This window comes from Gadus morhua, chromosome 21 (genome assembly GCF_902167405.1).
Source record: "Gadus morhua chromosome 21, gadMor3.0, whole genome shotgun sequence".
NCBI classification, from domain to species: Eukaryota; Metazoa; Chordata; class Actinopteri; order Gadiformes; family Gadidae; genus Gadus; species Gadus morhua.
The window spans coordinates 14,559,455-14,581,482 of NC_044068.1; the positions used below are offsets into that span (position 1 = coordinate 14,559,455).

At 49.5% G+C, this 22,028-nt stretch overlaps 1 protein-coding gene across 7 annotated transcripts in view; it reads left to right on the top strand.

Moving 5' to 3' along the window:
- Positions 1-22,028, top strand: part of sash1a (SAM and SH3 domain containing 1a) — a 179,664-nt gene that overhangs the window by 139,681 nt on the left and 17,955 nt on the right. For 2 of the 7 annotated variants that reach the window (XM_030344699.1, XM_030344704.1), the window contains exons 3-10: positions 5,427-5,477; positions 5,988-6,037; positions 11,579-11,619; positions 12,621-12,710; positions 12,941-13,053; positions 14,388-14,486; positions 20,081-20,216; positions 20,342-21,402. In XM_030344699.1, the coding sequence (XP_030200559.1) occupies positions 5,427-5,477; positions 5,988-6,037; positions 11,579-11,619; positions 12,621-12,710; positions 12,941-13,053; positions 14,388-14,486; positions 20,081-20,216; positions 20,342-21,402 (1,641 nt within the window). The remainder of the gene's footprint in view (positions 1-5,426; positions 5,478-5,987; positions 6,038-11,578; positions 11,620-12,620; positions 12,711-12,940; positions 13,054-14,387; positions 14,487-20,080; positions 20,217-20,341; positions 21,403-22,028) is intronic. The other 5 variants (XM_030344705.1, XM_030344706.1, XM_030344701.1 and 2 more) reach the window with 4 other exon arrangements.

A 22,028-nucleotide genomic window follows, 5' to 3' on the forward strand; every position in this document is an offset into this window, starting at 1 on the left:
CCCCTTTTGCTAACATTCACCCCTAACTTGAACCCACACATGTTAACAATGTTTCTCCACACATACACACACATATTTGCGTGTATGTTGCCACTCGGCGTACCTCTTTCGTTGAAAGGTGGTGTGTTTTCCTTCAGACATCGTGACAATAATTCAAAAGAGATCTCTCCCCCTCCACATTTCCCTCTTTCGCCTTTTTCTTTTATTCAATTCACAGTCATGCATAAGCAATTATGGAGCGAGCTCGGCGCACTGGATTCTTACTTACACACGTGCACCGCACGTACATACACACTCACGCACACGCGCGTGCACACTCACACTCACTAAGTAGGGCAGTATCTCAGCTATAGTTTTCAAGGGTTCATGTAAAGGCTAGCAAGCTCCCTCTGGGTGTGTGTGTGTGTGTGTGTGTGTGTGTGTGTGTGTGTGTGTGTGTGTGTGTGTGTGTGTGTGTGTGTGTGTGTGTGTGTGTGTGTGTGTGTGTGTGTGTGTGTGTGTGTGTGTGTGTGTGTGTGTGTGTGTGTGTGTGTGTATGTTGTAGCTCAGCCAAACGCATACACAGACAGACGCAAGCTCATTTCCACATAGACACACACAGACACATATTTTGATCACACACTTTGATCAGTTTGAGGTATTCCTCTTCAGCTTGCGTGTCAGATATGAGAGGCTCTGGCATGCTGTTCAATTTCTCGTCCTCCCCTGTTCTCTGCTGCAATAATCCTCCAGCGACGTGCAAAGTTTCTCTTGGGTTCAACAGCAAGCAATGTTGCAGCAAGAGTTCTCAACACAAATCATGGAAGATTTCATCACAGACATTGCATGGCATGGAGTTTGACTTGGGTTTCATTTATTCATTTATTTTTTGTTACCAAACACATCCTTTCATCCTAGTCTTTTTTGCCCACTGCCCTTTCCTCCCTCCCTCTTTCCTTCCCAAAGATGGCAGACCAAGCGGGGACACAAAGACCCTCCCTGTTCTGTCTGTCTCTTAGGACCTCTATCTTGTGAAAGTGGAGGCGGCAGTGTGTTTTTATTTGTGCGTGTGTTTGTGTGTCCCTGTCCGCATGTCTTCATCCACATCCACATTTTGTGCGTTTGCGATGAAGCCTCCATCCTTCTTCACGGTGCGTGTGTTATACATTGCGTGCGTTTACTTGGAGCCGTCTTTGGGGCAGTGCACTGTGTCTATACTGCTCAGTCCCTGGCAGAGGCTCCGTCCATACTGAGGCCCACTCCGTAGCCCCCTTGGGCACGGCGCCCACGGGCTAGAACCAGAGCCGGGTGTATCACTCCTCGCCACAACAGACCGGAGCCGCCTTCAAAGGAGCATCAGATAGCAAAAGACATCAAACGCATGAAAAGAAAAGCCTGTGTGTGTTTGTGTGTGTGTATACGTGTGCACGCCTATGAGAATCCACCTGTGTGGAATGGCGCCTCGGTGTCTTTGTGCGTCAGTTCGGTTGTTTAACCACAGCTAACTGCCAAAGCCCTGCTTTGCTTAAGGAATCTGTGCCAATTCATTCTTTGATTCTGGTGCAAGCTCTGCTCTGTCGTTTAGAAAGGCATACCTTCCCCCCCCGCCTTCCATGCTACCATGCGGTCTTTGCATTGCGTCGGTGGCGCACAACGTGGACACATGTCCAATTGCGTTGGCCGTCTTTTTGTAATTATAAAAACAACTTTTATAAAGACAATACCTGCTCATTGACTTATGGGAATCCTCCTACTCCCTCAGCTGGGCAGAATGTTTCGACAGCGCTTCCGACAAACCCCCTAGCCCCTCCAACGCGGAAGATGTCCGGATCCTGGTCTGCTTGAGTAATGTAACAGACGAAATGGACAGCTAAATTATGAGCCAGTGGTTTAGGTGGAGCTGAAAGTAATCCTGTAGGTACAGACAGAAAGCCTGGCTGACTGACTGGCGTAAGCCTTGTTCTATCTTCTGTTGATCACTGTTGTGATAAATGTAGGGTTTAGGCTAAACGCTAGGGCCTGCTCAGCATTCTTTGATGGCTTTTACTTGGTGATGTACTTTAGGCTACCACCCTGCAAAGAGCCCATTAAGAGGGGGTTAGGTCACTTCTGAGTAAGTCTCTAACTCTTTAAGAGTCACTCACTCACTACATTAAGTTAAGTGGGAGGATGGGGGTGGTGGGGGCCTAGACTTCCTTGTCCAGAACTCAGCCAAAGGAAAAACAAAACTGCTTCTGAGTGGTCGGGCGAGTCCATTAGCTGGTCTTGATTTTGAAACTGGGCTTAGATGATAGCTATTTTTTGTTGTGACTTCGTATTTTAATTTTTTGAGGATGGATATATTTTGTCAGAGCTTTTTTTGGACAGATAAGGTTTTGTGTTGAAGCCTGATTTGTAGCAGCTGGCTAAGCATGCAATTTGTTAACGAAAACAAAGGTTTAGGCTCCAAACAAGCATTCTTTTGAGTGTCATGATCTGGAACTAGCTCTGTTATGACCCATGAATCCATTTCATCGTTCTTTAAAGCTAAATTAGTTTAATCTATTTTGTAAATGGGTGCTAGCCCAGGTTAATTATTTCAAGGTGTTCCATTATGAGCTTGCTCAGAGTCAAAATTAATGATTACCTTTGCATTGAGTGCATTTACATTAATAAGTGTCTGTAGTCACTTTGAGGTGATAGTGATATCATTGAAGTGCTCATGTTAACAGCACTGTGCAATTTCAATATATTTTTATTCTATGTAACCATGAAGCGGTTAATGTAATCACATTTGCCTCCACATAGCACGCAGACTCTTCTTGACCTTTTAGCTTTCATTTGCTAGCTAGTAGGGCTGGGTATTGCCAGGTACCTCACAATTCAATTCAATTCGATTCTTTAGGTCTAGATTCGATTTGATATTGATCCAATTGCTTCGATATCGATTCAATAATACGTGCAGATGACAAAAATACCTATATATTATTTAGAATTAACCATTTCAAAATGAATTAACCATGTCATTGTGCTTTAACTAGCGAAAAGGGAATACACCATTGTATAGTATTGTTCATGAGCTAAGCCTGCAGCATAAAAGTAATAATCATAACATGGACAAATGTAAAGGGGCATGTACATTTAGGCACACTCGCTTCTAGATTACAATGACTGAGTATGCTTCTTTTTTTTCTTTTTTTCTTTTTTTCTTTTTTTTATGGATTTAATCAATGAAAAAATAAATCTGAATCGAGAACAAATAAATTGCACTGCATTGATGAATTGATATTTTTACCAATCCCTACTAGCTAGTCCATTTCCTAAAAGTCATTTTTTGATAGAACTTATGGTATGCTCTCACTGTGACTAATGGATTAACTCGATGGACCACAGTGTAACTATGGGCAGCTCATGGGAATTCAATGGCACAAACACTTCCATGTAGGATCCAGAGTTTTAGTTGCAACACAAGTATATCCCCAACTTCCTCATTGAAACCAACGGTGGTGTTTTACTAAAAATAAGTCCAATCCCTCCCACTCTAAATAGAGAGTAGCAAAAGGGAACTTATCAAAGCTGGATTTTCTCACGGTTCTTCATTCTCAGGAAACGCAACAGGTACAGTATCCAATATGCTACTTTCCTGTGTACATTTCTACTAACGAGCTGAAAACGACCGTTTAACAAGCCGATTCATCTTGATTCGGGGGACACTCCTTGTCTGCTGCCTTAAGAGTAAGTCAGAGAAGAGTGGTTCACGTTTAATTATGTAATTGATTCAATGTACGATAGGATAATACCAAATAACATATGTGCTTAGAACAGATAAGAGAATCTGGCACTGCACTCCTGCGGGGCGAGTTGGTGTGGTTGTAACCTCCGGTTTCCCCTCCTTTTATATCCCTCTCTGGGTCCACCACCAAGACACAGGATGCCTGCTGAAGACATACAGGAGCTCCTCTCTGTCTTATCTCCAGCTGTGCAAATGTTGCTGTGCTATAACGTTAGCCTGAGTATCTTGTATATACAGTGGTAAGAATAAGTTTATGCACCCATGCTTAATGCCTTAATTAAACAAATGAGGAAAAAGAAAAAAATTTAGCCCTAGGTGACTTATCGGGTTGCATAGTATCCTTGATCCATAAAATAAATGGCCTTTTAAAATAAAAATCTGCCTGCCTCTATGGGAATTTACCATAGGTGTTTCTATACTTATGCACCCTGTATTTTAATGCAGAACATTTATTTATTTCCGATACATTATTCATTCACAAAGAAAATTGTGGCCTAAAGTTGAATCTTTCCTCATTTGTTTAATTAAGGCATTAAGATCGATTTCCAAACGATAGTTTTTTATTCCTCTTTTTGGTCAACTTTAGCATGGGTGCATAAACTTAATCTTACCACTGTATATGTGTTTCGTTACTGTAAAGATTGATAAAAAAAATGCAGGCACATTTAGTGCTTTGGTCTTGACCTTTTCCAGTGAGTTTGTCTTTACTAGTGGTTGTCTAGTGGTTAAAATGTGACCCCCAGCTTAAAGGTTATGGATTAGATCCGCAATGTCTGTAGCCTACTTGAGGGCATTACTGAGGAAGGTACTCCAGCTTGTTCAACATCTGTATCTAAAACAACAAATTATATGTCTATTTCCATGTGCAAAATCGTTCTAGATCAATAGATGTAGATGTAGAAAGATAGATCTATATATACATTAAGAGATCGGTAGAGAGATCATCACATCTCTCTAGCGTGTGTGTGTGTGTGTGTGTGTGTGTGTGTGTGTGTGTGTGTGTGTGTGTGTGTGTGTGTGAGAAGAAAAAAATATTACGAATCACGCTCCGTGTTTTTGGGCTTAAGCTATTGTGGTAAGTGTCTGCTGAATGACTAAGCATCCTTGAAAGGTTTATTTACTCAACCTGTATGGAAAGGTTCACACTGGAAAGCCAAGGAGGTGAAAGAATAGGAGGTTGACCCGGTGTGACGCAGGCATCATACAAGGAAGGCTCACCTCATCCGGCCAGAGCTGACTATTGGTACCGAGTCAGTTGCGTGAACATGGCATGACTGAATAGTTGTCGAGTGAAAATAAATCAGGAATTTGCCACTTGGCAGTGGCACTAAACTCCACCCTTCCTTGTGCCAGTCCAGCCCTCAGAAATAACAGGTCTCTCTGGTTTAGAGATAAAATAACAATGCTTTCGGACACAGCCTGATGCACCTAGGGATGTGGGTAGCGTGTTGTTGTTGGCGAGATGTGCACACACGTGCTCAATGACTGTACTGTGTTTACTAGCTCAGGCATGTCTGCCTCAGGTACTTTCCTACACCTGAGCTTGATTACCTGTGTGGTGACTTTCCTCCCTCTAGGTGTACCATTACACAGGGGCGTGTCATTCTCCTGTCGCCGGGCAAATTTGGTGACCTCTAAACATTGACCCTCATTGCTCTTGTTCTGTGTCTTTCAGGAGAAACTGGACACCAGCATCACATCCCTACAGCTTCGCTCTGAGATACAGGTGAGCACTTCCCCCTTCACGTGGTACAACATAAGGGCTGCTATACACACCGATGTCAGGCAGGGTCATCGTCGTGCCCGCAGGGTCGTGCAACTGTATTTGGATAAACATGACCGGGGTGTCAGCAGTCACAACTCATAAGGGTGAAAAATAATTAAAAAAGGAGAATAAAGAGCAATGAGTGACTAACGTTTATCAGCCCCAACATACGTTGGCGTCACCAGAGTAGCTGTACCGTTTGTGGGTAAATGTCCCCCATTTGCAAAGATTTTGAGGGCATGCCCACATAAATGATTTACAAAAGAAACACAGTATAGGTAAGTTTCTCTAAGATAGGCTTACATGAATTTAAATCGTGAAGACCTAAGAAGACATAAAGGTCATGCCGATCTGAAAAGATATTCAAAACAATCTGACTGATGGTTGTATGGTTGTAAGATGGTGACGGCCCATTGCGACCACCATACCGAGCATCAGTCTGACGTCGGTCCTTTTGCATTGTGTACACAGGAATCTTTGGGCCTCAGCAGCGAGGTGTCGACGCCAGAAACGGACAGAAAGTAAGACCGCCTTTCCTCTCCCATTGCTGTCTGTGGCCCTCTGGCAGCGCCACATATCACTTCACATCCCGGACCGAGATTTAGCATGTCACGTCAGTGTCCGTAGCCAAAGAACGAGGTTGGCCGATGGCAACTGGAGGCCTGTGTTAATATATGGATCAAAGGTGATCTGCCGTAAGCTAAAGAAATCTACATAGTCCACGCATTAGTAGCCATCCCTGGGGTTGGTGATTGTAAGCGCTGTGTAACGTGTGCAAGGGGTCACACATGTGGGCCCATTACCCAAGTACCAAGTACCCCTAGCTCTCTAGACCAGCCGTCCTCGGTTCAAATTCCTGTCACAAGTCAAAGGAAGCCAGCCAAGCAAGTGCTTCCTGTAACTGACCTACCCGGCTGGGCCGTGGCCGGACCCACCCCCCACCCCCACACACACACACACACACACACACTCTCTGTCCCCTGGCCCTACACACTTCCTTCCCGCCTTTGTGTTTGTGTGTTGGGGGAGTCGTTGGGTCGGCTTGAGGGGGAGAATGAGAGGGTGATGATGACCAGAGGATAAGAAGCATGAACAAGCAGGACGGGATAGAGAATGGGTGGGGTGTTCTTTTTTCTCTGGTTCCTGTAAGTCTTAAGGTACGGCCACCCTGAACGCGTTACGTGCGTAGGATTACGCACCTAACCTGCCTTGATCAGTGTGTCACACTGTGTGTCACAAAAATGGTTCAACGCGCCTATGCAGCTAGATGAGCCCGCCCAAAACTTATTTTCCCCCGCTACTTTTCTTTTGCTCCACAAACATGGCTGAGATCACCACCATCGCTGCGCTGTATTGGCTCAAACGCCATCATGTTTGGGTGCATGATATCCTCCGTAGGCGCTCGCAGCTGGCCGAGTTTCACCACCTCCTCCAGGTACTCCGCCTGGATGACGATCGGTTCCAGCGGTATTCTCGGTTGACTGGGGCAATGTTCGATGACCTGCTAACCTGGGTTGGTGCCCGGATCTCCCGTCAGGACACCAACTACAGGCCCTCCATATCAAGAGCGTTGCTGGAGTTCTCAGTTTCTTTCTGTCCACTCTACTGCTGAAGAGGTCACGATACTGGTTTATCTGTCGCTGCATCGACTTTTCACCTCAAGAAAACCCATGCTCTCTCACATTAAACACACGGCTTTGTGTCTGTAAAAGGGAAGAGTTTCAGGAAGGTAGCTCAACAACAATTAGAAACTCACGTACAGTCCCACCGAATCTCTACTTCCTCACGAACAATAGGTCACCACAGAGTTGCATCCGAAGTGTCACTGTGGTTCATACGAGTCAGTAGTATAGAATCATGTAGCAGACACTAATCCAAAGCAACTCTGTAGGAAACAGCTGCGGGTTCGGCTGTTATGCTCCAGTACGCCCCCAGGTAGACTTGGGGCGTGGGGATGGGAATCCCCACGTTCGTTTTCTGGGAATGTGGGGGGGAGATCAAACACGTACCTTACGGTTGGTAACCTAGCTATCGCACCATATGGATTCGATATCTTTATACATCTTTCTTCTCTTACGTGTTTCTCATGTGCGGTCACATGAGTGCCACGTGTGACAGAGGAAGCACATACCTCAGCCGTAATTGTCTCTGGTCACGGCTGTGCTGTCTCTGGTGCACAGACAAAAAAACAGCCGTGTGATGGAATCCAGATGCCAAATGTTGGATGACGTCTGCTGGCCCATTCTGAGTAGGCTGGGGACGAGAGAGGGAGAGGACCACCTCCCTTAATGTTTGGGCTTGTCCCATGTCCCCCTCCATTTGTTTTCATTACTGCCTCTGGTGAACCCATCTCACGTATGCCGTCTTAGCCTTTAGACCTCGGGACCCCTAGGCCCTTGTTTTATTAACGCACTGACACATGTTGAAATATAGGCCCTGCACGCACGCACGCACCCACGCACAGCACACGCATGCTGCCTCTCATCAACCCTTACCCTGTGGGACAACAGCCCCACGCAAGAGATTACCCAGACTTCCTCCGGGCTCTTGTCACCCCAACCAATGTCCGTCTGCCTGGACGCAGGCGCTGGCAGGATGTGGCCATGGCTCCCATAATGCATTGTGCTTAGAGGAGACAACAAAGAAGAGGCGACGACATGCTCTTCGTAACTCTGAGGATAACATGCTGATTGGATGGGGGGGTGAGGGGCTCCCTTCCTATTTTGGAGTGGAAGTTGTTTGTTCCTAATCACTAGAGAGGGCCGAGCCACACACAAATACTAATAAAGCTTAGAGTACCGGTAGTGTTTGTCTGACATGGAGATCAGTGTGTATTGCATTCCTCTGGCCGGGCCTCAGTCCAACACTAGCAAGATGTAATTTGTGATGGTGGTTGAGGACATTTGAGCCATCTGCTTTGGATACATCCCCATCATGCTTCTTAAACAAAAGTCGGAATGTGAAGTACCAACTGTAGACAATGCGGATACAAGTATGAGTCTTGAAACGCAACTTTATACAATCTATGGTCCGCACACCTTTTACTGTAATGGTCAAAAATGCCCCCCTGTCAGGTTTGACCCTGTGACCTTCAACGCTTTGGCAACAGTCCCCCGGATATGCTGAGGGCGGTGAAAACGCATTAGCAGACACCCAGGCACTGTGTGTGTGTGTGTGTGTGTGTGTGTGTGTGTGTGTGTGTGTGTGTGTGTGTGTGTGTGTGTGTGTGTGTGTGTGTGTGTGTGTGTGTGTGTGTGTGTGTGTGTGTGTGTGTGTGTGTGTGTGTGTTGGCAGTCGCTCTAGCAGCTGTCGACCATAAAGCCATATCTGTGAATGACTGGCGATGCCCGAATCACATGATCCCTGCTTATGTAATTAGTAGACGTGAGCTCATCCTTTCTCTCCCTTCCCTCTCCCCATCCAAGCCCTGTGCTCTCCTAGCTGGCCGAAGTAGAGTTGTCAACCGGGTTGCTAGCTCTGTACAGTTTGTACTATGTGGTAATGATTGCTAATATAACTAGTCTAAATTTGGTAGCCCGGGCAACCCCATGACGGTAATGCAAGGGAATGTATTTCCCACACCCACGGATAGCATGCATACCATAACACACACACACACACACCTCATGCCTGGGTTGTCATTAAGGGAGGGAGTATTGCTAAGGGGCCAAGGCGGGGGGGGGGCAGAGCTCCAACATGTCATTCTCATTCCACGCCACGCATACGCCCGAGGCTGTGCACTTCCTCACACGGCAGCCATTAAAATACATGCTGGTCTCCCTGCATGCGCCAGTGCCCAGCCCTATAGTTAAGACCGATCAGAATTTTTCTTTTTTTTTTACAGTTGCTCTTTTCCTCTCGCAAACGTTTTGTTACGGCGCTCCCATTTTCCCATCAAAGGTCCTCGGTGCAAAGAGCAGAATACTAATAGAAAGGCTCGCCAAAGATTCAGGGCTAAACCAATTAAGTTGCCTAGCCGCACCAATGTCTCACGCTCCCATCAAGAGTGTGTGTGTGTGTGTGTGTGTGTGTGTGTGTGTGTGTGTGTGTGTGTGTGTGTGTGTGTGTGTGTGTGTGTGTGTGTGTGTGTGTGTGTGTGTGTGTGTGTGTGTGTGTGTGTGTGTGTGTGTGTGTTGACCACATGTATGTTTGCTAATGTTACTAATTTATAGCGTGCATAGCAGGGGGCCCTCCCTCTCCACAGAAGCTGCTTCCATTGAGTGAGTCCTCTTAGCATTAGCCTCAGCCCCTGCCCGTCATTGGGGAGATGGGGGGGGGGGGGGGGGGGGGGGGTTGCAGGCCGTGCAGGCCTCCATTCAATTAGCATCTCATTATGTTGCCATGGTAGCTGGGCATTTAAGCTCTGAATAAATTTCCCCATTCACACACACTAACGCACACACACACACACACAAGCACAGGAGATGGAATTGACCTGTTGAACTTGTCACACGGCCACTCACACATTACCACTGACAACCGCTGGACCAAGGATCAACGTGTGTGTGTGTGTGTGTGTGTGTGTGTGTGTGTGTGTGTGTGTGTGTGTGTGTGTGTGTGTGTGTGTGTGTGTGTGTGTGTGTGTGTGTGTGTGTGTGTGTGTGTGTGTGTGTGATGGTGTCACTGGCTTAATAGTCCTTAGCAGTTCTCAAAAAGACACATTTCATATTTAATTTCGCCCTGTGACACCCTGCATAATTGATGTGTTGTATCCGCTAGCTGACACATTTGAAGGTATTTCTGCAGGGTTATTGGAAGCAGAATCTGTCAGGGTGCACACTTTTGTACCCAACCCTCTCTGTCCTCACACTCAGTGTAACTCCCTTCTTCAGGGAAAAGGCTTACATGATTCAATGTTTTTCAGGGGAATTACCCAAACCTCCTCATTAAGATCCTCCTATTACTCCAGAATCTATGCCCATCATGAATTCGGTCATGCTATTTATTCCCCACATACATTTCATTTGGGATGTGGACGATAAAAGAATAAAAGAAAAGACGCTGTTCAATTCAATGGCGAAGGCCATTTAACGATTTTCAAAACCACAAACACACGCTCAATCGGGTTCTCCCTCCATATAGAGACCTCGGGAGCCGGTCTGGACATGCTCCATTAATCTGCTGAAGTCTTCCTGTAAGAGCCCTTCTTTTCTACCAGAGCAAGTGCGAAGAGGAAGGATACATCGATGTCGATAATTGTCCTCTGAAGAATGGCGAGACGCCAGTTTATGTCTTTTTATTAGTTGGGTTCTTTGTTTCCCATTGAGATTGCAGCCTGGGCTCATTGTGTGTGTGTGTACCATTGGTGTCAAATGGTAACACTGAGTTTTATTTTTTTGTGTACAACAGCAAAGCATGAGAAACGTCTCACTCCCTTGCGCTCTTATTTTGTATATATTTTATATCTTCTCCCCATTTCTTTCTGTCCTCCCTCGTGATATTATATCCTGTGGAGGGCAGTGGAAACACAAACAGACTCGAGTCTGGCCTGTGGTCTTTTTTGCCTTCTCCTTCTTGTCTCTCTTTCTTTCTCTCTCCATTCTCGCCTCTTTTTCTCAGCATACTTTCCCTTTTCCTGCCCATATTCCCCACATATTTATGTGGTTAGCCGCACTTTGGCTCATCGGCGTGACATCCCTTTCTCCTCCACCCCTTCAGCTTCTCCTCACACTGTCACATGAATCTCTGGCATTCTTTTACAGTTTCCCTCTTCTCCTATCCCCCCCCCCCCCATCCCCTCCATTCCATGGATATATTTTGTCCTTTTGCATCCCCTTGCATCACTTCCCTTTGAGGACGGCTAATAGGCGTGTAGGCGCGCAGTCTGGCCGTATCACAATTTGAGCATAACTACTGTCCCCCGGTGGTCAGAAGTGATAACTGCAGCCTTTAGCAGGAATGACCTCCTGTGAGTGGACATGTTGTAACGTAAACACAGTGGGGATGTTTAGAAGGGGCGCTCTTGGAGGGAATAAACAGTGGCAGGATAATGATGTGGTCGCTGAGGTCTCTCTTCTGACACTCATGTTGACCCTGTCTCTCTGTCCCTCTTTTCTCACCAGAATGCCTCTGCACAAGTCCAGCTCCGAAGACGGCTCGGGGGGTGAGTGCCTTATTCTTATTCTGCCTTGTTTTCTTTTCATCCTTGTGCCTATTCTTTCAATGTTTTTTGTACAGTATATTTTTTTTATACCTTAGCCTTTACAGGGATCACATTTGTTGTTTTGAGTACTTAGTCATTCAATCAGCTAAGACACTATGAGCAGGAGAATGAAAAAGAGAGAGCGACTCAGAGTTGACTGTTCTAGTGCCTCCATCTCGTCATCGTCGTTGTCATACTCGTTCTGAGCGGCCGTTGATTTTGATGTTCGCATCTGAGGGAGAGTCAGGCCTCCCGGGGACTTATAATATAACGACAAGTTATGTGGCACTTATTATATCGTTGACATACAGCGACGGGAATAAAAAAGTACCCCAAACTGAATCTCATAGTGGTCAAACTCCAGCTGAAACGGGTTCACCCACGCTTTATTAGTGTTCTCGATATTCAAGTGTAGTTGATTCCCCCATTAAAAACGAGGGACGTACCAAACCATGTCTCAAACATCGAGGTCTAAACCGTGGCGTTTATTTGGAGAGTGGTTGCACCTCCACAATACATGGATTCAGGCTCCTGGTGGTCCCATACGCACAGACGGCTCTTTGTGCAGCGCGGGCTGGGCGGCGCTCTGACTGGCCCACTGTCGGTTGCGGTGTTTCAGGCGGGGGGGGGGGGGGGGGAGGAACACACCTATACACAGGGCCAGCGTTCCGGGCGACGGCTCCGGGATTAAACAGTGTAGGCTGTTGGATGCTTCCGAGGGAGCGCACTCACCCATGTGCTCTTGCACGCAGTGTGTAAACGTAAATTGTTTGCGGTTTGGTCAGGCGAACAGCGTCATCTCTCCTCTCGCAGGTCGCTGGGCTACTCACAGGGTTAGAGGAGGAGTCTCAGTGGTCGGGTGAACACGGTCTGTGGTTTTCAATGCACGCTGCCTTCCCATGTGACTGAAGCTCTCTCTCTCCTCTCTCTCTTCCTTGTTTTATTGCTCCCGGTCTCTCCAGGAAAGTGGGACAACAAGAAGAAGAACAAATCCTTCTGGCAGAACTTCCGCAAGGCTCAGCATAAACCTGTCGCGCGGCAGGCCGCCAAAGGTAGGCTGGTAACTTGTGTGTGTGTGTGTGTGTATGTGTGTGTCACGCACGCACACGTATGTCATGTTTTTTCATTGCATCATGTCATCACCAACAAGAACAGCGGCGTCCGCACCGATGTCGTCTTGTCTCATGTGACGTTGCTTTTGTTCCATTCATTCACACGTGTGACCCCCTTTTTGTTCTCCCCCCCCCTAACTCCCTCCCTCACCCCCGTCTCCCTCCACCAGGCGAGGACATCGGCTACGTGGCCAGTGAGATCACCATGAGCGACGAGGAGCGCATCCAGCTGATGATGATGGTGAAGGAGAAGATGATCACCGTGGAGGAGGCTCTGGCCCGGGTAGGACAACCACAGCGAGGATATCAACAATAACAACCAGTACTACCACAACAACCGCTGCGCCTCAAATCCATCCCCGTTCCATTGGAGTATCCATCCCCCCCCCCCCCTCCAGAGTCTCATCATACACACACACAATACCTAGGTTACTCGCTTACGTCGCTTACTAATACGACTGACCCTCACTAATTTCCTCACCGCCCGTTGTAACTCTGCCTTGGTCTCATCCAGCGCGCACACACACACACACACACACACACACACACACACACACACACACACACACACACACACACACAGTCTCTGAACATTGATTGTCACCAGGGGTTCATCAGTCGATGGGTTTCTGGAGGTAATGTTGGGGTGTGGTCAGGTTTTGTCTCAGTGTCCGTGTGTGTGTGTTTTTTGTGAGTTTGCTGTCGGGCCCATGCTTCTGAGGTTTGGTGACCATGCTAGCTCAACAGTGCCATCTGCTGGTGTCCTATTTTGTCCTCATTTCAAGGAAATCATGGTTGTTTGGCCTTTTACTAGTTTGATTGTGTCACTCATTTGGCACATATAAACATACATATTCCTCTCTCTCTCTCTCTCTCTCTCTTACCTTTTCTTTCTTTATCCTTCCTTTTTTCATCAATCCTTATTTCTCCCTCTCTCTCTCTATCCTCCCGTCATTCGTTCCAAGCTGAATGCCATGCTAACGAATAGCATTGCTAGAGTATTCTGTGTCTCTCCCCAAGGCCGACATTGATTGTCTCTTCCCCAATCCCCAGCCTTCAATCGATCCACCTCCTTATCCCCCACCCTCATTGTGATTGACAGTCAGTTAAACCACTCTGAATCAATGCCCATGGCCTTGGTGGAACGCCTTTTGTGTTGAAGTGCTGTAACCGCCGTGCCTTGTGAACCGTGGTGTCTCTGTTTAGTCTGTGGCTTGTTTCATTGACCGCCTTCATCCTCTTGGTTTTGGACTTTGGGTCTGTTTTTTCTTTCTGTTTGTGTATGTTTGTGTCTCTCTGTCTCTCTTTCTCTCTCTGTGTGTGTGTGTGTGTGTGTGTGTGTGTGTGTGTGTGTGTGTGTGTGTGTGTGTGTGTGTGTGTGTGTGTGTGTGTGTGTGTGTGTGTGTGTGTGTGTGTGTGTGTGTGTGCATTCAAATGAATAAATGTACATTCCTGAGTCTGTCCCTTCCGATGTGCTGTTGAATGTGTCCCACATCCTCTTGCCAATGTATGGCTGTGTGTGTGTGTGGGGGGGGGGGGGGGGGGGTCCTTTCCTGTGTGTATGCGGTTGTGTGCGTGCTTGCGTGCATGGGCTCTTAACTCTTGTTCTCCATGTAGCTGAAGGAGTATGAGAGCAGCAGACAGGGCAGCAGTACTGACACTGCAGAGTGGACTGACGGATCCTCAGCCATTCTCAACCAGTCGTCAAACTGCAACGTAAGTAACCCCCCATCCCCACCCCCACCTCCAATCTGAAACTTCCCATCCGACCTCTCTCCCCCCTCCGCCCCCACACACCCGGAGGATTATGTCCTCGTCAGTGAAAGCGGACAGAGAGCCGGACCTTGTCTTCTTCGGTTTGCGGGTTCCACCTTGAATGTCGATTTCAAGGTGGAATAATGGCACTGGGTTCATCGTGACCCTGTGAAGTCCATTGCAACAGTATTCCCCACCTTGAAATATAGGTCTGCCTTTCCCCCTCCTCTTCTGCCTTAATCTTATCTCTCTCTTCTTCCCTCTCTCTTTCTCTCTTGCTCCTCTCCTCTCTCTGTATTCCAGTGCCCAGTTTCTACAGTGTTGTGTTGTTGAGTCGGTTGTGTGTTGGTGCACAGCCCTCCTTTTCATGTGTGTTGACGGCATAACATGACACCATCCCCTGGCCGGGCTGCGAAGAGACCAACGCTGCGCTGTCTTGTCATTTCTTCCGGGGGCTAAAGTTGGCAGTGGGTCCTGGCTTATCCCCCCCCCCCCCGCCGCAGCTCCCCCGGACAGACCCCACCCCCTCCTCCCATCTTCAGAGTGAAGAAACCCCACCGCCTAAGGTGGGACGTGATTGGCTGTGGTTCTGACAGGCGAGCGGTCTCATGGGTATTTTTCACCAGGACCCGCTCCCATTCATCAGTCCTGGACTGTAACGTCTGAGGAATCTGCTCTGCATACACCCACTCTCACTCTCTCAGGCCTAAAGTGCTGATGAAGGTGTTCATGCAACGGGGGGGGGGGGAACTTAGTCCACTCGCCGTGGATGTGGTGTAGCCGGCCCCTCCGGCAGCCCAGTTAGGGGGACTGTTTCGGGAGCGGCCCTCTCTGCAAGAAGGGACTCTCTGGGTGCATGGCGCCAGGCCGGCGGTTGGAGGACATGGGTCCCGGGGCTGGCGATCGTGGGTTGTGGACGCTTGGGCTTGAAGCCGGAGAGACCCCGGCTTGGGATCCAGGTTTAACATGGCAGGCTGACAACCACAAATTCTTTGTGTGTGTGAACCTTGGTTTTTGTTGTTTAGTTAAAGGCTGATTTATAGAAGCTGGCGAGGTATGCGTTTTGTGAATTGTGAATGTACGACACGTCTATATATAAACTTGATGATGGATTTGTGTTCCCCTCTTGATTTTAAGTGGCTCACATGGCTTACCGAAATGCCCTCTTTTATGGAAGAGGCATTGTGTTTCCAGTTCTTCCCTGATAATAATGTCAAACACGTTTCCCAGAAATGAAGGGATTTTTTTCAGTGGGTGTCGTTTGGAACTGCTGTGTGACCCTCATTAAAAAGCAGTTTCCCCCGCACTGCCTCATGCTGGGATATCTTCTGGTAAACAATCTTGGTCATTTGAACTACAAACCATGATAGGCATACGCGCATACAAGTACACACACACACACTCACACATGCACACACACATACACCCACACTGTTCTGACACTAACTTGCTTGCAGTTTTGTCTTTATCTGAACTTGCTCAACGTGGATGTACAGTGGTTGCTAGGCGTACATGAACCTGGATGAACCACAGTTATTTGTTTCATGTAGCCAATTGTATTCCATCATCAGAACATCTGGGTTTTGAATTCTGAGTTAGACGATGATGAAACACGTAACTGTTTTGTTTTTGTTTTTAAGTAATTCGGTTTCATTTTGAGGACATTTGATTATGCCCATTGAGTGTTTGGAAACGGTAGACTGGCAGGACAGATTATGAGTTGTCGAGCTTCTCTTCAGGTGGAAAATTTGAATTGTGTGCGTGCTGTGAAACACAACCACGCACACGCACATGCACAGGCACTCGCAAAGATGCACGTACATATGCACGCACAGATGGTGGAGGCAGGCAGGAAAATGGAAGGGAGGGATAAAGGACAAAGAAGACTGCTCTCTTGCGCCTTACGACGGTCCTTAGAGACCCTGAGTAGGAAGACTGAGGGATCTTCTGTAAATACCCTTGCCTTGAATCTCCAAATTGGGGGTCACTTGAAGATCCGTTACGGTGCCTTGGGTGCCTCCCCATCTCCCCAGCCTCCCCTCCCTAAACCCCTGCCGTAATGAATAGAACTGGGCCATCCATGACATCCAAACAGCCAACGGTCGTGCGAGACCCTCTGTGAATGAGCGCTGTGTGCACCGGCCCCGCTCAGAACCTCAAACTCCTCCCCACCTACGGTGCACAGGTCCACAGACACCACCGCCGTGGGCATGGCGGCTCTACGCGGTGTCAACACATCGGGCTGCTGCTTCGGGCGGCACTACTCTTGAATGCTCGTTCTTGTGTCCTGCCCTGCCACCACCTCTGTCTGTCTCTGTCTGTCTGTCTGTCTGTCTGTCTGTCTGTCTGTCTGTCTCTTGCTCTCTCTCTCTGTCTCTCTCGCTCTCTATGTGTGTCTGTCTGTCTCTCTCTGTCTCTCTCAATGTGTGTCTCTCTGTCTCTATCTCATGTCTCTCTCGTGTGTGTGTGTGTGTGTGTGTGTGTGTGTGTGTGTGTGTGTGTGTGTGTGTGTGTGTGTGTGTGTGTGTGTGTGTGTGTGTGTGTGTGTGTGTGTGTGTCGTCCCCCAGCGATGTGAGCCCACATTCCAGGGCCGGCCATTAGAGATGGGGGGGCCAGGGCTGGGTCAGAGGGGCTCAAACGGGGGATTGTTCTCCAGGCACACAACACGTCTTTTCTCTGCACGCTCTCCGAAAGCCCGCACGGCACTTCGACACAGTCCCCCCTGACACACACAGACCCACACACAAACCAGATGACGACAAGAAAGGTTTCCAGTTTCGGGTAGTTCTGCATGCGGTGTTGTGCGTGCACGCGCGCACGGTAGTGGCGACGCAGACCCGGGTCGGGAGGCAGCGGCGGCAGCGCGTGAGCGGGGCTTTAGGCCACTTGTGGACGTAGCGGAGCTGCCCTCTCTCTAGCGGTCGGGAGTGCGGCCCGCTCCTCGCTCTGACTAACCTACCTGAGGCGGTGAGTAGGCGGGTTTCACCAGGGGAGCAGCTGAATGGCGGTATTCTTCTTCCACTTGTTTTTGAACTGTTTGAAAGCTTCTGTGGGTGTGTGTGTGTGTGTGTGTGTGTGTGTGTGTGCGCATGTGTGTTTGTTTGTGTGGGTGCGCTTGTGAGCGTGCGTGCAGTTCTATCCGCTTTACCGCATCGCTAAGGAATTTGGCGAGGATGACTGAAACGTGTCGACTGCGGGGTGTATGTTTGGTACTTATGGTCGGGGTGTATGTTTGGTACTTATGGTCGGGGTGTTTTCGCTGTCACGTCGCCACTAATGACAGCCTTTCAGGCATTTGATTTCTGCTGTCACTTTTCCTTTCTGCGATCTCTTCTCTTGTTTTTTTTTGCGTTGGTTGCACTACCGTTGCTTCCCATTCGTCTACAGAGCACTATTTATCACCAAACATCATTCATTTTCTACATGTCTTTCATTTGACCCTCTCTTGATTTCTCTCTCTCTTTCCCTTGTCCCCTCAGTCCTTAAATCACTTTCCCTCGCAGTCATTTCAATGAATGGTGTTCCTCAGGGCTCTGTCTCGGAGCCTACAACTCATTGTCCACCCTCTCTCCACTCTCTCCACTCCAACCCTTTGAGTCAGTTTTACTGCCGTTCCCAGTCTTTCACGCATGCTAGAGGAGACACAACCAGGGACACAGTGGCGCCGGTCTGTTGTCTTCCCCTCCTCTCTATTTATCTTCTTCCCTTCTCGCCATTGTGCTACAGCCCTGTCGCCAGGGCAGCCGTAAACAATAATAATAATCGTAATCGGAAGATTGCATTACGGGGGTTCTTTGTTTCACGCGGTCTTCTCGTGCGGTCAGCGTCATAAAAACCGGGATGTGACTTCATAGGAGGCGACTCTGGCGCGGCTCCCCTCTCTGCAGGGTTATGGTCACAAACTGGTCCAGGAGCCGGTCCGGCTACACCAGACTCCCTGGACCCCGGTACCGCCATTAACGATGGAGTCTGGCTCCTCTCCTTCCTCTCCTCTTTCAATGTGGCTATTAATATTAATATTATCATTTTTTGTGCGTTCCTTTACGGGCTGGTGCACTCCGCTGCCGACCAGAAACAGGGGAAGGGAGAGTTGTCATGCAGTTGGAAGGTAGAATCCACTCTGGGGGTGTTGTGTGGTTGCAGAGTGGACTGCCGCAGACCAGGCCGGTGGAACCCAAAAGCAGATGATTGGTTGACGACGGTCCGCTCGCTCTGCCGAGGAAGGGGAAAGCGTCGAGTAAGCTCCCCTTAATCGATGCGGTGCAGGAGTAGGACAGAGAGTTCATTGGTGGGTCAATTCCTGTTACTGCCTGACGACGGACACACAGACACACACGCTCAGAGCGTTTGGACCGTGTATGCTGGTACCTTGTAAGCTGGTGATGTTAGATTGGTGCCTCACTTAAAGGACCTAGCTGTAACGATATCGGTTGCGGACTTGATGTTTGTGGCTGGGGAGCAGTTAGTATGCTGGGCTTGTGCTGTGCTGCCTCTAGCAGTCAGGGAGCTGGGAGCTACAAGCCTGTTTTCTCTAAATCAAAGGGAGGGGTGTGTGTGTGTGTGTGTGTGTGTGTGTGTGTGTGTGTGTGTGTGTGTGTGTGTGTGTGTGTGTGTGTGTGTGTGTGTGTGTGTGTGTGTGTGTGTGTGTGTGTGTGTGTGTGTGTGAGAGAATCTGCCCGAGTTTGCGAGCGGTGTACTGGACCTTGGCGAGGGGTCCTGCCATGCGGAAAAATCAAAGCCTGCGTTGCCCTGGAAACCAGAGACTGAGTGGGGGGGGGGGAGAAACAGAAACGACGATGACTTGTTTAGGTTCCCGAGTTCCGACTCCTGCCACCGCCGTCCTCAGCGGAGCTGCCAGGACTCAGCTCATCATTACCACATGACAACTTCAGTGTGTGTGTGTGTGTGTGTGTGTGCGCCGACATCGTTCTTTCCGCTCCACCGCAGCTACTCTGAGGGAGAGGGACAGAGAGATTGAAAGGGAGAGAGAACAAATGGTGTTCCATCATTCCCCACTATTAAAAGCGGCTGTCAGACGTGTTTCACCCTGCGGCACAGCCCACTCACGGTTGAGGCATTACGAGTCCATTACGCCGCCCAGTTTGTCGTTGTGTTTTTGTTTTCATTATGGTCATAACAGTGTGTCTTCGCCCGTCGTTTTGTCACCTCACTAACCCGCGACACACTGCCTCAAAATGAGCCTCCATCCAGCCATCCATCCCTTCCCCCGTCACTCTAACACCGTTTTCAGTTCTGATGGAACAACCAACTACGATGCTGTTTGCTGATGCTTGCTTTGGCCTGAGGCATAAAAACAATGCAAAACAAATAATCTGCAACATTTTTAATCTGTGTTTGAAATGTGCAATGTCGATGTTTTGATCATTCGTTTTCTGTTGTTTTTGGGAGCCGATGTAATGTGAAGTAAGACTATAAATTGTGTATATAATGTGGCGTAATTTTTACATGCTAAGCATGGCTAGGCTATGATTGTAACTGTGGCCTGTCTCTCTCTCTCTCTCCATCTCCCTGTCTCTCCTTCTCTCTCGGCCAGTCTCGTGAGCAGTCGGACGACGAGCAGTCGGAGGACTCTGTGAAGTTCAAGCGGCTCCACAAGTTGGTCAACTCCACGCGCCGCGTCCGCAAGAAGCTCATCAAGGTGGACGAGGCCAAGAGGCGCGACTCTGAAGGTCAGCCCCTCGCTCTCTGCCACTCGTCTATCCGTCAATCCGTCTGCATCAACAGGTTCCTGACGCACATCCAGTACTTTCATGCAGCCTGTTTATGTTTTGTCCATTTCTTTGTTCCTTTTTAGATTCTCTGAGTCTGGAGGCGTCGCCGACGTGCGTGGACAACGCCGCTCTGTACACGGGGGTCCTGAAGAAGCCCCCGCTGCCCCAGGACGCCTCCCTGGCCTCCCTGGCCCCGGACCAGCTGTCCCTGGACGGGGACACGGACAGCCTGACCACCTCGCCGTCCTCCAGCAGCCTGGACACCTGGTCGGGACACAAGCTGGTCAAGACCTTCAGCAAGTCCTCGAGCGCCCACGGCCTCATCCGGCCCGCCAAGCGCGGCCCCGCGGCGGCGGCGGCGGCCCCCGTGCCGGGCCCCGGGGGCTCCATCGCGGCGGTGGTGGGCAGCGGCTCCTCGGTCTCGGAGCTGGACGGCTGCGGCCTGGACGAGGAGGGCAAGCTGCTGGCCCGCTCCTCCACTGACGGGGAGATGCGGAAGGCGCTGAGCTCCATCTCCCACGGGGTAAGTAACCACGGCCACGCCAACGAGAGCCTCTACGCCTTCTACGGCCTCACCAAGCCCCGCCCCAAGCCCCACAACCAGTCCCGCCTCCTGCTCTCGCTGGACGCCGACGGCCACCTGGGCAGCCCCGCCAAGCACCTCACGGTGGGCCGCCATCACCACCACCACCACCACCACCACCACGGAGGCAGCTGGACCCACCGCAAGCCCGACCCCAACTACGCCTACTCCACCAAGCACCTGCTGTACCAGCGCTCGCGCCACGCCAAGCCACCCGCCTCGCCGCTCACGGCCACGCCCGCCTCCCCGGCCTACTGCGGCGGGGCCAAGGCCAAGGGCCCCGGGGGCGGAGGCGGGGGCGGCGGCGGGGGCTGCGGGACCTGGGGCTTCCCCTCCCGCCGGCTGCGCGGCCGCACGGCGGTGAGCGAGCTGAACATCACGTACGTGGTGGAGCGCAGCCTGTACGGCCACCTCAACTGGGCGCAGCTGGTGCGCCCCGTGACGCTCAGCCGCACCGAGCGCCGCTGCCTGCTGGAGGAAGACCGCGAGGCGGACAGGAAGTGGGCGGCCAGTGTAGACCGCTGCACCAAGCGCGTGCTCTTGCGCATCCAGCAGAAGTCTGTGAGTTTAGCCGTCGGGGTCGGAGGGGTCGGGGCGGTCGGGCTGAAGTAGACCCCGGCCCTCCCCCCCCCCCCCCCTCCGCACATCGTCGTGCCGGCCGTGATGGTGAGGGGGTGTCGGTGTACTTTAAAGACGCAGAATAGCTCAAAAGTCAGACCTGTCTTCAAAGGAAGGGGATGCCCTACTTTTGGAGGGAAGATTATCTACAGGAAGACTCGCTTTTAGAGGCATTCATTGTACTACCCAGTGTATTTATGATGTGTTTCCATCAAGACTTGATCCTATACAGACTTAACTATAGGAAATTTGACGCAAACCTTTCAGTATTGAGATATCATGACGTATTTGAAAGGTTAGCCCTACTTCGAGGACACAGATAAACACCTGGATGTGCACCTGGGTGCACCCAGCGTATTGAAGACATTAAGTCTTCATTTGACACTTATACATTCGACATATAGTGAATTCATATCCTAGAGCTAAACTGTAGATCCCATTACAGCACACAATGTATGGGTGGACTATGGGCAGAGAAGCACGTCATAAAAGCTAGTTAGCTATTATGCTACTCTAATAGTGTTCATGTATTGAACACAACATGCTGCAACACGTTGAGAAGTATTAAC